The 14608-nt window shown below is 44.1% G+C and overlaps 1 protein-coding gene across 2 annotated transcripts in view; it reads left to right on the top strand.

Annotated features, from left to right (window-relative positions):
* Limk2 (LIM domain kinase 2) overlaps nt 1-14608 on the top strand; it is a 78098-nt gene that overhangs the window by 25874 nt on the left and 37616 nt on the right. Inside the window, exon 1 of one of the 2 annotated variants that reach the window (XM_042666247.1) lies at nt 3926-3997. The exons of the other annotated variant lie outside the window; for it this stretch is intronic. Coding sequence (XP_042522181.1) covers nt 3963-3997 — 35 coding nt within the window. The 5' untranslated portion in view covers nt 3926-3962. Of the gene's footprint in view, nt 1-3925; nt 3998-14608 lie in introns of those variants that run through there. 2 annotated transcript variants of the gene reach the window in all.

Raw genomic sequence — 14608 nt, 5'->3', positions numbered from 1 at the left:
TCATAGGTTGAAAATACCAGATCTCATATGACATTTTAAAAAATGAACACGTGGCCGGTAGCTTACGCCTGTAATCCTAGCTACTTGGGAGACTGAGATCTGAGGATTGCAGTTCAAATCCAGCCTGTACAGGAAAGTCCGTGAGACTCTTGTCTCCAATAAACCACCAGAAAACTGGAAGTGGTGCTGTAGCTCAAGTGATAGTGCACTACTAGCCTTGAGCTGAAGAGCTCAGGGGCAGAACCTAGTCCCAGAGTTCAAGCCCCACAACTAACCAAATTAAAAAAAAAATAAACATGTGAAGTTGGCAGTAGGACATACAGATATAGAGCTCAGTAGATGGTCTAGAGCAAGAGATTCTGACTTCAGGATCATCCATGTATGAGTGGAAGCCAGGGTTGTACATAGACAGCCTAAAAGTATTACATGAAACTACCACACACTCTGGTTACCCAGGAGACTGAGATCTGAGGATCACCATTTAAAGCTAGTGTGGGCAAGAAAGTCTGTGACATTTATCTCCAATTAACCCCAAAAAAGACAGAAGTGGAGCTGTGCCTCAAGTGATAGAGCCCTATCCTTGAGCAAAAAAGCTAAAGGACAACATCTAGGCCCTGAGTTCCAGCTCCAGGACTGGCACCAAAAAAGAAAACAAAAAAATTTCTTGAAACTATCTTTAAGCTCAGTGTGTAAGTTGTATATGCAATATAAATGAACTTTATGGTTAGACTTGGGTAAGATTTCTCATCTATCCAAACATTCTAAAGCATTGCTAATCCTAAGCATATTGTTTGTGCTGGTCCTGGGGCTTGAACTCAGGGCCTGAGCACTGTCCCTTAGCTTTATCATTCAAGGCTAGCATTCTATCACTTGAGCTACAGTTCGACCTCCCCAAGCATATTGTTTAAGGATTACTCAACCTCTAGTAGCAGAGGAAAAGAAGGGGGGTAGGGGTTGGGTCAGGCTGTGTCCCAGCTTCACTTGCCAACCACCTGACTGGAGTCAGCTGCTTAACTTTTCTCTGTCAGTTTCCTCATTTATAAAAGAGGATGGTTTTCACCTCCAATGATTGTGATACAGATTCAATTTGATCCTATATTCAGAGTCCTTATCACTTTGATAGAACACAATCAGTGTTGGCATTTGTTATTTGTGTCTGTCATTCTTGAACTGTTTTCTTCCCTTGGTCTCCATAGCATTCCACAATCTCCTGGCTTCCCCCTACATTTCTGGTAATTCCAGTTTGCTTCTCCTGCTCTCCCCAGCTCTGATATTCCTCCAGGTTCACTGTGCACTGTCTAGGGCACACAGCCCTAAGCTGCTGCTGTTGTTTTTTTTGCCAGTCCTGGGGTTTGAACTCAGGGCCTGTGTGCTATCCCTCAGCCTCTTTGTGCTCAAGGCTAACATTCTACCATTTGAACCACAGTGCCACTTCCAGCTTTTTCTGAGTTTATTGGAGAATAGAATCTCATGGGCTTTTCTGCCTGGGCTGGCTTCAAACCATGATCCTCAGATCTCAGCCTCCTGAGTAGCTAGGATTACAGGCATGAACCACGTCTAGCCCTAAACTGTTTTATGCACACCTTTGACTTCCATTTGCCTCCATCTACTGCTGATCTTGAAATTAGGGTGTCTTGTCCAACCTGTCTATTGAGCTCCATTCCCTGTCTCCTACTGTCAACCTGACATATCCATTTTTCTCTAATTCTTTTTTTTTTTGGGGGGGGGGGGTAATGTGTGTGTGATCTTAGATGTTAAATCCAGGTCCTCACAAATTCTGAATAAGCACTTCAGCCATGCCCCAGTCCTGATTTGGTCTGTTATTGTTGTTACTGTAGTTGTGTTTTGTGATAGGATCTTAAGACTGTGTTGCTCACACTGCTTCAAACTCCTGAGTTCAATGAATTGTCCTGTCTCAACATCCCTAGTAGCTGGAACTACAGATAGCATGTCACTGTAGCTTGCTCTGACATGTCCAGACACCTCAGATTCAGCTGCACTCTCCATCTGCTTCCCTAAAACTGGCTCCTCGTCCTGTAACATAACTCATTAGGTCTCACTAGTATCTATTCACTGCCTAAACAGGAACCTAGGAGTCCTTGGTACTTTCCTCTCATCCTCCGTAGCCAGGCCTGTCAGTTTCACCTCTAGCTTATATTCTGAATTTCTTGCCATTTCTTCCTCCACTAGCCTGTTACAAGCTACCATCGTCACTCACCTGGACAGCTACAGTAGCCACCGTCTTCCCTGTAGTCTGCCCAGTGACTCAGGACCTCCCATGCCATCCTCTCCAGAGCAACGACTATAAGAGATTTATCTATATTTAATTTTAGTTTTTTAGTTCCAGTACTGGGGCTTGAATTCAGGGCCTCACTTGCTTACTCAGCTTTTTCACTAATAGCTGACACCACCACTTAGCTATATAGCTCCACTTCTGGCTTTTTTGCTGGTTAAGTGAAGATAAGATTTACAGATTTGTCTGCCCAAGCTGTCTTTGAACCTCAAGCCTCATATCTCAGCCTCCTGTGTAGTTAGGATTGTGGATGTGACTCACTGGTGCCTAACAACAACAGTGTGTGAGCTTTTTAAAATGACCACATTCACACACAGTTATCACTTTTCCTTTTACATTTCCATGAATTTCCAGTATTACTGGATAAAGACCAAAATTCTTTTTGTTTGTTTTTGTTTTTGGTCAGTCGTGGGGCCTGAACTCTGGGCTTGGGCACTGTCCCTCAGCTCTTCAACTGAAGGTTAGTACTCTACCACTTGAGCGTCAGCCCCACTTCCGGCTTTTTCTGCTTATGTGGTGCTGAGGAATCGAACCCAGGGCCTCATGCATGAAAGGCAAGCACTCTACCACTGAGCCACCTTCCCAGCCCAGGACCAAAATTCTTAACATGACCTCTAGTAAAGTTGCCATTGTCTGGCTTCTGTCCGTGTGTCTGAGCCTCCTGCTCTCTGTACTGTACTTCATTCTCACTGATTTTTTTCTTTTTTCCTTTTTTTTTTTTTTTTTTTTAGTCAGTTGTGGGGCTTGAACTCAGGGTCTAGGAGTTGTCCCTGAGCTTTTTGGCTCAAGGCTAGCACTCTACCACTTTGAGCCACAGTGCCACTTCTGGTTTTCAAAGCCAGCCGTGGCTGGCTTTGAACCACAATCCTCAGATCTCAGCCTCCTGAGTAGCTAGGATTACAGGTGTGAGCCACTGGTACCCGGCTTCACTAATTTTCTTTACACAGCCCCGAACACACCGTCTTTCCTGCTGACAAGGGCTGTGCCATGTTGAATCCACAGTCTGGAATGCTACCTCACTCTCTATTTGCCTAATTAACTCCTACTCATCATTCAGATCTTTCATAAATGGCTCAGAGACATAGCTACTCCTCACCCCTAAAGAATAGGTCAGCTCCCCTGTCTGGCTCTCCAGGGCTTTTCCTTTGAAGCTTTTCTTGCGGTTTCAGTTACCCGTATATTCATTACATCATGGGATATCTACTAGTAAACATCACTTGGTCGGGGAACACAGGGCTTTTTTGCCCCTCATTGTGTCACCTCTGATACAGCATTGACACAGAAGGGAAAATCATTGAATGACTTGCCAAAACTGACCAAGAGATATGATGTAAGTGCAGCCTTTACTGCGCTTCTGCTTCCCCACGCCGTCCTTCCTTCCCTTTGCAGCTACTGTGGCTGCAGTTCCTGTAAGGGGCAGGGAACCATTGGTTCCAGACACACAACCTGCAGGTGTCAAGGTGAGAAGGTAAGCTTTATCTTCTGCCTCCAGAGGAATCATCCCACAGTGAGAAGCTGGCCCAGGAGTCATCAACTCCAGCAGCAGGTCTGGAGTTGTATTTCTCAGTAACTATAACCCAGACAGAAATACGGCCTGAGTACCTGGGTATCTCTGGAGAGAAAGGCAATGAAGAGTGAATTCAGTTACTCTAGCCCAGAGTAATTATGAATGGCCCTGAAATCTGAAAAATCTCAATTCCAGTGGTAAGTTAGTTTGGTTGTTTTTTGTTTTGTTGTTTTTGGTGCCAGTCCTGGGTCTTGAACTCAGGGCCTGAGAGCTGTCTCTTAGCTTTTTTGCTCAAGACTAGGACTCTACCACTTGACCACAACTCCATTTCTGACATTTTGGTGGTTAATTGGAGATAAGAATCTCATAGACTTTTCCTGCTGAGGCTAACTTCAAGCCCAGTCCTTAGATCTCCATCTCATTAGTAGCTAGGATTACATATAGGCATGAGCCACTGGTATCAGCTGGAAAGTTTTTTGTTGTTGTTGTTGATGTTATTTGATTTTAAAAACTTTATCTCTGGGCTGGAAGTGTATTGTAGAGTATGCACTTAGGACCCTCTCAGGTCCAACCCCTAGTACTGTAAAACGGTAGTAATAATAATTTATCTTTGAAGGGTCACCTTAGCTAAAGAGACCCATTAGGTACAGAGTAGAAAATATGGAATACTAGCACATTATCTTTTACTTACTGGGACTACAGTTGGTTTACAGTGGAGAGTGACAGTGATAAGCTGACAATTTCCAAGAATTTGAAAATGAAAATTGTCCTCTGTTAATGAGATTCACACACACACACACACACACACACTAAGAACATGGGCTGGGAATGTGGCTGAGTGGTAGAGTGCTTGCCTAGCATGCATGAAGCCCTTGGTTCAATTCCTCAGTACCACATAAACAGGAAAAGCTGGAAGTAGCACTGTGGCTCAAGTGGTAGAGTGCTGTTCTTGAGCAAAAAAAGTTCAGGGACAGTGCCCAGGCCCTGAATTCAAGCCCCAGGACTGGCAGAAATAAATAAGAGCAATATCATGTGGTAGTTAAGACCACAGACTCTAGAACCAGATTACTTTGGGCTCAAATCCTGGTTCTGCCATCTATAAGCTGTGTACTTTGGGCAAGTTACTTATCGTTTCTGTACTACAGTTTCTCATCTATAAATGGAGTTGCTAATGTCCTGCCTCCTAGTGTTACAGGGTGAGTGAAGTCAGGTTTAGCTCTAGAAACGGGGCCTTGCACAGATGGGCACTCATGGGTGATAGGCATTTGTTATTAGCTACTAATGAACCATAAGTCTGCTGGGACTGAATTATATGTGGATTGGTGTTTGTACCTAAAGAAGTAGTATTTTTTCAAATTTAAAAAAATAAAATTTAGCTTACATACCAATATAACAATGAATAGGTGGTCAGTTGTGAAATGGAAGGTGGGAAGGCAATGAGGCGAAACTAGTGAATTGTCCAGGAGAGATCTTGAATCTGATTTGGACTCCAGAAGGCAGGGCTAATTTGTCTGACTCACCTCTGCCCGGGATAAAGTCTCTTCCTGGCTGTTCCTTTCCCTTTAAGCCCACACTTAAGCAGTCTTCTTATCCCTAAATCAGAAGGCTGCTTCTTGAAGCCTATTTTACAGGGTCTTCCTATGTTGCCCATGCTGGTTTTAAACTCCTGGGCTAAGCCAATCCTCCTACCCCACCCTTCCAAGTAGTGGAGACTACAAGTATGTCCAACCACTGTGCCTGGCTATGAGATTCTTGATCAAGGGAAGCATCTGGAAGCAGTAACTGTAGGGGAGGTGGGTACTTTGATTTCATCCATCTGTTTGTAAGTGGATAGTGAGGTTGTACCTCTTAAGTGTTATGAAGTCCAGTTTCTAGGCCTAAAGGCCAAAAACCAGACCTAGACAGGGTCATTCACAAAGTTGCCAGCCTTAAAGAATCTCTGGGTGGTCAGTCATTCAACCTTCCTTCTTCTGATCACCCCTTACATCTTTCAGCATTGACATGCTAGTTAGTGGGTTTTTTGTTTTTGGGGGGTTTTTGTTTGTTTGTTTGTTTTTGATTGGTCGTGGGCCCTGAACTCTGGGCCTGGACGCTATCCCTCAGCTCTTTAGCTTAAGGCAAGCGCTCTACCACTTGAATCACAGCGCCACTTCCAGCTTTTTCTGCGTATGTGGTGCTGAGGAATCAAACCCAGGGCCTCATGCATGCAAGGCAAGCACTCTACCACTGAGCCACCATCCCAGCCCATTGTTTTGTTTTGTCTTACTTAAATCCTTCCTTTTACCAAGAAAAACTTTACCCAGAGAGATTCAGTGGTTTGAATAAAATCACACAGCAAGTTTATTGTGAACCCAGACAGGTTTTCCAATCTCTGCTGACAAGGCTTTTCATAGAGCTTAGAGTTCCTTGAGGTGTCCAAAGGATTTATTCCCCAATGCATAAGAATGTTTGTGAACTAGCAATTGATACTTAATGTCAAATATTTCATATTTTCTTATTTTATTTAATGTCAAACATTGCATTTTTTATTTACTCTCTCCCTTTTTCCCTTCTTCTTTAGCTTCCTTCCTCCATCCCCTCCCTCCCTTGCTTCTTCCTTCCTTCTTTCCTTCCTTCCTTTCTTCCTTCCTTCCTTCCTTCCTAGTGTTCTGGGACCAAACCCAGAGCCACATGGAGCCCTTTTATTTTCTGATATTAGTGTCACAAAGCAGCAGTAAGTAGATGACATTACCTGTAGGGGTTGTGATCTCTTTAGCAGTGCTTACAGCCCATTCAGACAAATCTCAGCTGTTAAAATGACAAGTCAGTAGCTATGTGACCTCAGGATAGAAGCCTAGTCTGCTGGTAGTGACTGTCGCTTAAACTTCGTGTGGACATATACACAGCCAATTGTGGACTTTTGAGGCATAAGTATCCATTCTAAAAGCCAAACTGGCATCTGTAAACCAGTGTTCTCTGGTGTCTCAGACTTTGTGTCCTATCCGTTGAGAACTTCTATTCACTTAAATACCTCTAATAACCCTTGGAATCATTCACCAAACAGGTGTGTGTGTGTGTGTGTGTGTGTGTGTGTGTGTGTGTGTGTGTGTGTGTGTGTGTGTGTGTGTGTGTGTGTGTGTGTGTGTGTGTGTGTGTGTGTGTGTGTGTGTGTAAAAATACCGTACAGAGGGGTTACAATTATATGGGCAAGGTAATGAGTACATTTCTTATCAAGCATTGTTGCCTCCTCCTTTGTTTCCCCTTCCCATCTCCCCCCCCTCCCCCGCGTGCCCTCCCCCCCCCCCCCGAAGTCTGGTCTTTTATGACTTATTCCTGTTCTCTGTTACCATCTCAAGCTCCTCTGATCCCTGGCCACATGTACCCAGTACTATAGCTTATGGATAGGCTCACTGTTATATGATCATACCAGGCTCCTTTATGCCTCAGTGCATTTGCACATGCTGTTCCTTCAAGCTGGAAGCCTCTTGTCTGTCTGGCAATCAGCCTCTGTTATAGTCAACGAATACATCCTGTCCTCTGTGGAGGACTCCCCACTTCTTCCCCCCATCCACCCTCTTACCTACCACTCCTCACCAATCAGAGGAGAGTTTTCCTCCATTCTTTTTATCTTCCTCATATTTCAGTTATAGCCTTGGCGGTATTTGTTTACACATCTAGCTGTACTCTTAGAGTATAAAATTCTCTTAAGGGTGGAGCCGTATCTAATTCATCTTTCTGCCCCAGAGCTTAGCAGAGGATGTGGGATACAGCAGGCACTCTGAATGTTTGCAGGGTGAATGATGTATTTGTCCAATGACTCTTTGGATACTTGAATAAAACTCTTCCAGCCTGCCCTCTGCATCTCTTTGCCCTACAATGCTCTCCCAGGCAATGGGCTTTTCCTTTGAGGTAGCTGATTAAACGAGACCTCAGTCTGTAAGTGTCAAAGCCAGGAGTTCATGAGATCGCCTGCCTTTGTCAACTACAGCAGTCCACTGTGCTGTTTTTGCTTTGTTCTCTACACACATACACACACACACACATCGAGAGCTGGAGGGAAGCTAACAAATTCTTTTTCTTCGTGCTCCTCACCATTACAAACAAAACAAAACAGTACTTTATGCCACCCTTGAAGTTGCTTTTATTTTCCTGTGTGTCAGACATACTCTGTGCCTTCCTGACAGTGCTCTGAACCATGCACCATCAGATCAGAATGTGCTCCACTCTACTCAATGCTTCTAGAAGCAACATCTGTTTCTGCAGTTGGCTAATGTGTGTTGTTTGAACTTGAGTTAGAACCCTGAGCCTCACAAATGCTAGGAAAGGACTCTTCACTGAGCCAATCCCCAGTCCTAGAGATAGCTCTTAAATAGAATGACCTTTGTGTGAGTGTGTGCCAGACCTGGGGCTTGCACTCAATGCCTGGGTGCTGTCCCTGACTTTTTTTTTTCCTAAAGGCTAGCACTTTACCACTTGAACCACCACTCCCCTTTAATTTAATTGGACATAAGAGTCTCACAAATTTTCCTGCTCAGGTTGGCTTCAGATCTCCACCTCCTGAGTAATTAAGATTGCAGGTGTGAGTCGCCAGTGCCTGTTTAGAATCGTCTTTTTATCATACCCTATACTACTACAGTAAGAAGGGTGGGAAGCAGCTACTACAAGGTTACAAATGAATAAGAATGACACCAGGAAGGCCAAAGTGCCCAGCAATCCAAGGCTTAACAAAATGTCAGTCACCAAACATGAATTTAAGCAGTATTCAGAACAAGATGAACAACCTATCTGTACATTCTAATTTGTAATAGTAGAATAATGATGATCCTTTTGGTTAGAAAAAAAGGTACAAAAACCCTTAGGAAAGAATAAAGCAGGGCTGGGAAGGTGGCTCAGTGGTAGAGCGCTTGCCTTGCATGCCTGAGGCCCTGGGTTCGATTCCTCAGCACCACATAAGCAAAAAGAAAAAAGCCGGAAGTGGCACTGTGGCTCAAGTGGTAGAGGATTGGCCTTGAGCTGAAGAGCTGAGGGACAGCACCCAGGCCCAGAGTTCAGGCCCCACGACTGGACCCAAAAAAAAAAAAAAAAAAGAATAAAGCAGTGGTTTTCAAGCTTCAATGAGTATTGCAAACACGGGCTTAGGGCTAAGGGTGTTGCTCACAAGATAGGTAGTGCTAGGCCCTGAGTTCAGAACACCTCTCTTCCCTGCCCCCTGCCCCCACCAAAAAGGAAAAAGAAACACTGAGGCGCCTAGTAACTCTGGTTCTGTCTGCCTGCGATGGAGTTTCGGAATCTTCCTTTTTAGCAGGCTGTGCAAAAGAGTTCATGGTACCTATTCCTTCAGCTACACTTTGAGAAACACTATGTGTATCGTACAGTAAATATAAAATAGATACTTGAAGCAGTTTTAATTTAACACATGGGTTAAATTCCAGTTCTGCCAACTCTTAGGCTGTGACCTTCATAAGCAACAACCTTCTCTATTGGGGAAGAACCTTCATTCCATCATATATAAAAAGGAGATGACAACTTCAGCTCCCATAGTAATGAGAATTAAATGAGAGCATGCATCTACAAGCCCAGCTCTGTGCCTGGCTCATGCAGTTCAGTGTGCAGTGAGAGCTAAGTATCCACCAGCCCTAAAATGAAGCATCTTTTCTAGGAGTTCTCCGTGGAGGTTTCTAGAACTCCTAGTGCCCAGTTTGTTTGTTTATACTGCATATTGTACACTTTCTTTGAAACTTGGATTTTTCTTTTTTTCTTTATTTTTAATAATTTTATTGTGACTAAGTGATTACATAAATTTCACAAATTTCACAATATTGTGAGATAGTGATACTTAGTTAAAATCACAAATGCATTGTAACCTTTATGAAGCAAATTGTCATTATCGTAGTCTATAAAGTTGGTGAATCCTATGAGCTTTGACAATACAACTATTTCTTCCACATCGGTGGTATATGTACATTTCTGTCCTTTTGCATAGTGCTAGCTGTTCCCTGCATCCCTCTCATTCCTTCCCTCCTATCACTGCCCTTGAGTTACTTAGTTCATTTTCATCACTGTCCAGTACAGCTGATGGGCCCCTCTGTTGTATGTTTTCCCCTGTTTCCCTCTGGTTCTATGTCCTCACTCCTAGCTTCCCTCATATGTGCACATGTGTGTGTGTTTGTGTGTGTATATCATATATGTGGTCAACAACATGGGGTCATTTAGTAATGATACGACAGGATGAGTGGAGGTACTTTGTTTCTTGAGTCCTGTTTACTTTGTCATATCTCCTTGCATTTTATATTTAGCATCCAGGTATCAGGGAGACCTTGTGCTGTTTGGCTCTTGGCTCTTGGCTTACCTCTTCTTTTTTTTTATTATTTATTTATTTTTTGTTGTTGTTGTTTTGTTTTTGGGGGGGTCCTGTTGTGGGGCCTGAACTCTGGGCCTGGGCGCTGTCCCTCAGCTTTTCAGCTCAAGGCTAGCGCTCTACCACTTGAGCCACAGCACCACTTCCGGCTTTTTTCTTTTTGCTTATGTGGTGCTGAGGAATCGAACCCAGGGCCTCAGGCATGCAAGGCAAGTGTTCTACCACTGAGCCACCTTCCCAGCCCCCTCTTCTTTTTTTTTAAATTATTGTTTTAGAGGTGATATACAGTGGGGTTACCTTTACATATATTGCGTGATAAATACATTTCTTTCCTTTTGCTTAGTATCAGCTGCTGTACTTTTTCACCTGCTTTCTACTGATTGTGTGCCCTCCCCCCACCCTCCCCCAGATGTGCACATGTATACACCGTATATGAGATAAAGAATATAGAGTCATCTAAAAAATGATAAGACAAGTTAAGAAGAGGTCCTTTGTTTCCTTACTTTGGGGTTCTTTTCAGTCTGTATATTACTTTATCTACATATGAAGAGGTGCTTGGGTTTTACAATTTGGTGCTTTTCTCCTAAGACTACCCTCTTTTGGACTCACTGTGTATGGGTATCTTAAGTCCTGTTTACTTTGTCATATCTTGTTGCATTTTAAATCTAACATCTGCATGTCAGGGAGAACATGCACCATTTGTCTCTCTGATCTTGGCTTACCTTACTCAACATGATTTGTTCTAGTTCCATCCATTTCCCTGCAAATGCCATTATTTTATCCTGTCTAATGTGTGTGTAAAATTCCATTGTATATAGGTACCACATTTTTTGGATCCATTCATCTGTAGTGGGGCATCTGGATTGTTTCCATATCTTGGCTATTGTGAACAGTGCAGCAGTGAACATGGAAATGCAGTATCCTTGTTGTATTCTGGTTCCTGTTGCTTAGGGTAGATGCCTTGGAGTGGTATGGCTGGATTGTAAGGTCTGTCTACATCTAGTTTTTTGAGGAACCTCCAGATTGCTTTCCAAAGTGGTTGTATTAGTTTAATTCCCACCAGTAGTACAGTAGAGTCCCTCTTTCCCCACCAGCATTTGTCATTGTCTGAATTCAGAATATTGGCCATTCTGACTGGGGTAAGGTAGTATCTTAGGGTTGTTTTTATTTACATTTCCTTTACAGCCAGGGTTGATGAACATTTCCTCATGTGTTTCTTTGCCATTTTTACCTCTTCTTCTGAGAAGTGTCTGTTTAAGCTTGGATTTCTCACTTAACGTTTTACTCAGGAGACAATGTCTATTTCAGCCTCTAGGAGCAACCTGTGCATAAGAGCCCTTCCTTTGCACATTGTAAATGCTTTCTACACATTAATTCTCATTGCACGTTAGTACCATCAATGCACATAATAGGGGGCTAACAATTGTGTTTATTGTGTAGACATCTGTGGACATCTGGTGTGGGCCACCCCTATGCCAGGCACCAGGAGTACCCAGCACCTGTTCTCATGTAGTTTGGCCTGAAAGGAGGTAAAAGTGGGCACAAAAACCTTTGTATGTGCTGAGCTTCAGATGTGTTAAAGGAAACCTCCTTAAAGGAAAATGAGTAGTCCTTTGTAGTTGGGTTGTAAAAAGAAAAGACAGCTGCCCACTAGACACATAAAGGGGCTGCAGAATGAGTTAAGAGGAGAGGTTCAGGGACTAATGGGGAGATGTATGTGATCTAGTCAGGAGAGTTGGCAGGAGTTGCCAAAGTAGCAATCCTGATAAGAAAACTAAAATGGCAGCTCCAGGCTCCTGAGTATCATGTACCTGGGTAGGTATTTACACACATACACACACACACACTGAGCAAAAACAGACAGTAGGGGAAAATGCAATATTCAGATGGTAGAAAATGCATATTCTCCCCTTCCTGCATCTTGTCTCACTACTGTAAAGGAAAAACTGATAACTCAGTGTTTTTCATGGGTTTATATGGGTTGTTTCTTTGTTGTGGGTTATTTGTTTTGTTTTGTTTGGGGAGATGTTTTGTTGTTTTTCTGGGGGGGGGTTGTTTGTTTGTTTTTGGTCATGGAGTTTGAACTCAGGGCCTGGGTGCTATCCCTGAGCTCTTTTGCTCAAGGCTCATGCTCTACCACTTTGAGCCACCACACCACTTCAGTTTTTCTAGTGGTTAATTGGAGATAAGAGTCTCATAGACTTTCCTACCCAGGCTGGCTTGGAACCATGATCCTCAGACCTCAGCCTCCTGAGGAGCTGGAATTCCAGGCATGAGCCACTGATGCCCAGATTGTTTGTTTATACAGTTGGATTACTGCATATTATATACTGTCTTTGAAGCTTGGATTTTTCATGCAGGAATTAATGTCTATTTCAGCATGTAGGAGCAACCTGATTATTTCTAACAACTGTGGCGTCCTCTGTTGTGTAGGCATGTTGTACTTAGCCCAGTGTTGGGCATGGAAATTGTTCCTACTCTAGCATTCAGCAGTGCTGCACTGTTTGAACATGCCTGCCTAGCCATAGAAATATTTCTCTAGGCAAAATTTCTAGCTCTGGAATTTCTGGGACCCTGTTTTAAAAAGACAACTGCTGCTGCTGCTATGGTTTAGAAAAGTGATATAGAGAGGAGGAGCAGAGGCAGGCAAGATGGCCAGTGGCAGGGTATCCCTGTGCTGACAGAATGTCTGTGTGCTCAGGATTCAGAGGTTAGAGTCCCCCGAGTTCCTTTCCCTGGTTGGAGTCCTCCCGTCCAGTAGATGGCCTCCCACAAACACAGTTCTCCAGGCTTTGGATTAGTTCAGCATAGCCTTCTTCCCAGGAGAGGTTGAGGTGATTCATTCATTCACCACTCCTCCCAAGAGCATTTGCTGGAGACCGCCCGCTTTGAAGGCTATTGTTCTCAGGCTTGTCACCGACGCCCTGAAGCCCCAGTCTCAGCTAGTTCCGAAGAGTCCCTTTGCCCGGCTCCTTGTCAGGTTTCCAACTTGTGAAATGTGCAGGAGATTAGCACCTCTCCTGCCATTTCAGCCCAACTGAAACTGCCAGTCCAAGGATCCCTGCAGTTGCCTCTGGCAGCCATAGCTGCTGAATCCACTGCCAGGAGCTCCAGGGACCAAAAGAGGTGTTCTCCTTCTCTTTAGGACCAGAAGAGGGCAATGTGATGTTTTACCTCCCAGTTCTGCATAGTTTGGGGTCTTTGAAGTTAGCCCTGAGCAACCACACACTTGGTCTGAGCAGCCAGCAGCTTATCACATGTGAGGATCAATCCTTCAAAGGTTTCTCCAGAAGGCTGGATTTATGGGGGTCAAATGGATTCCACTTGGGAGGGGCTTCCACTTCAGCTCAGGACCTGGGGTGATGGCTGTCCATCTTCGAGGTGGGGGACACTTTTTGTGGCACTAAGAAATCATCTCACCAATTCCCTACTGAATCCTTTGTAAGGAGGGGGGGGGGGGGCGGAGAGAAGGCCCGCAGCCTCCCGTTCACATTCCTAGACACCGACTCACTGTGTACGCCGCCACTGGAACAGCAAAGCTGTGTGAAATGTCAGGAGGAGTTATGCTCATGTGCTCCCTGGCCCCCGATCTCATTGTGGCTTTCATTTGCTTCCATCTGTACTCTGTTCATCAGATAGAAATCAGAGGGTACAATTAGAAGATAATTTGCTAGTTCCAGACTTAATTTGGGACCCTTTCCTTGCTTGATCGAATTACAGGGAAACATAATAGATTTGGGGGAGAAATAGTTGGCTCTGTAGCTAGAAGGAAGAGAGCTCCCAGCCCTCTAGCTAGGTAGTCCTTTCAGTATCTCCCCTCTTTTCCTCTCTCCCATCTCCCACCACCTTCTCTGTGGCTCTTATGTGGCCTCCAGGCCAGGATCTCAATCCCCCTTAAGGCTAACTCAAGGTTTAAACTCCACTTGAGACACAAGGATAACAGGGAGCCCCCAGGAACCTCCTATGACTGAGGCTAGAAGCTATTTAGAGACCAAACCAAGGCCCAGACAGAGGCAGGACTTGCTAATGGCCACGTAGCTAGCCATAATAGTTGTAACAATAGCCTTAATGATATTAACAGCTAACATTTACCAACCTTTAATGTGTTCCAGACTGGATGCCAAGGACTTATATGCAGTGCATGGTCACATTTAAACCCAGACAGTCTGGCTGTAGGCCCAGGTTGAGCTGCAATGTAGCATGATAGAGTATAACCTATCCTGTGTAGCCTAGGTTCGAGTCCTGGCTTTATTTCTAAATTATATATCTAGAAGACTTCAGACAAGCAATTTAGCCCCACTATACCTCAGCCCCTTTCTCTGTAAAGGAAAGGGTGTCACAGAACTATATATCATAGAGGTTCATTCATTCATTAACAGGTAGTGTTAATTCATTCACAGATTCTAGTGTGCCTAGAGTCTGATACCTGCTAAGCCTCCCCTCCCCCCCACCCCCCACCCACCCACCCACA

This window comes from Dipodomys spectabilis, unplaced genomic scaffold, assembly GCF_019054845.1.
Source record: "Dipodomys spectabilis isolate Male_0828 unplaced genomic scaffold, ASM1905484v1 ptg000363l, whole genome shotgun sequence".
NCBI classification, from domain to species: domain Eukaryota; kingdom Metazoa; phylum Chordata; class Mammalia; order Rodentia; family Heteromyidae; genus Dipodomys; species Dipodomys spectabilis.
Note: the sequence above shows the minus strand (reverse complement) of the source record. Positions and strands in the feature narration are given on the sequence as shown.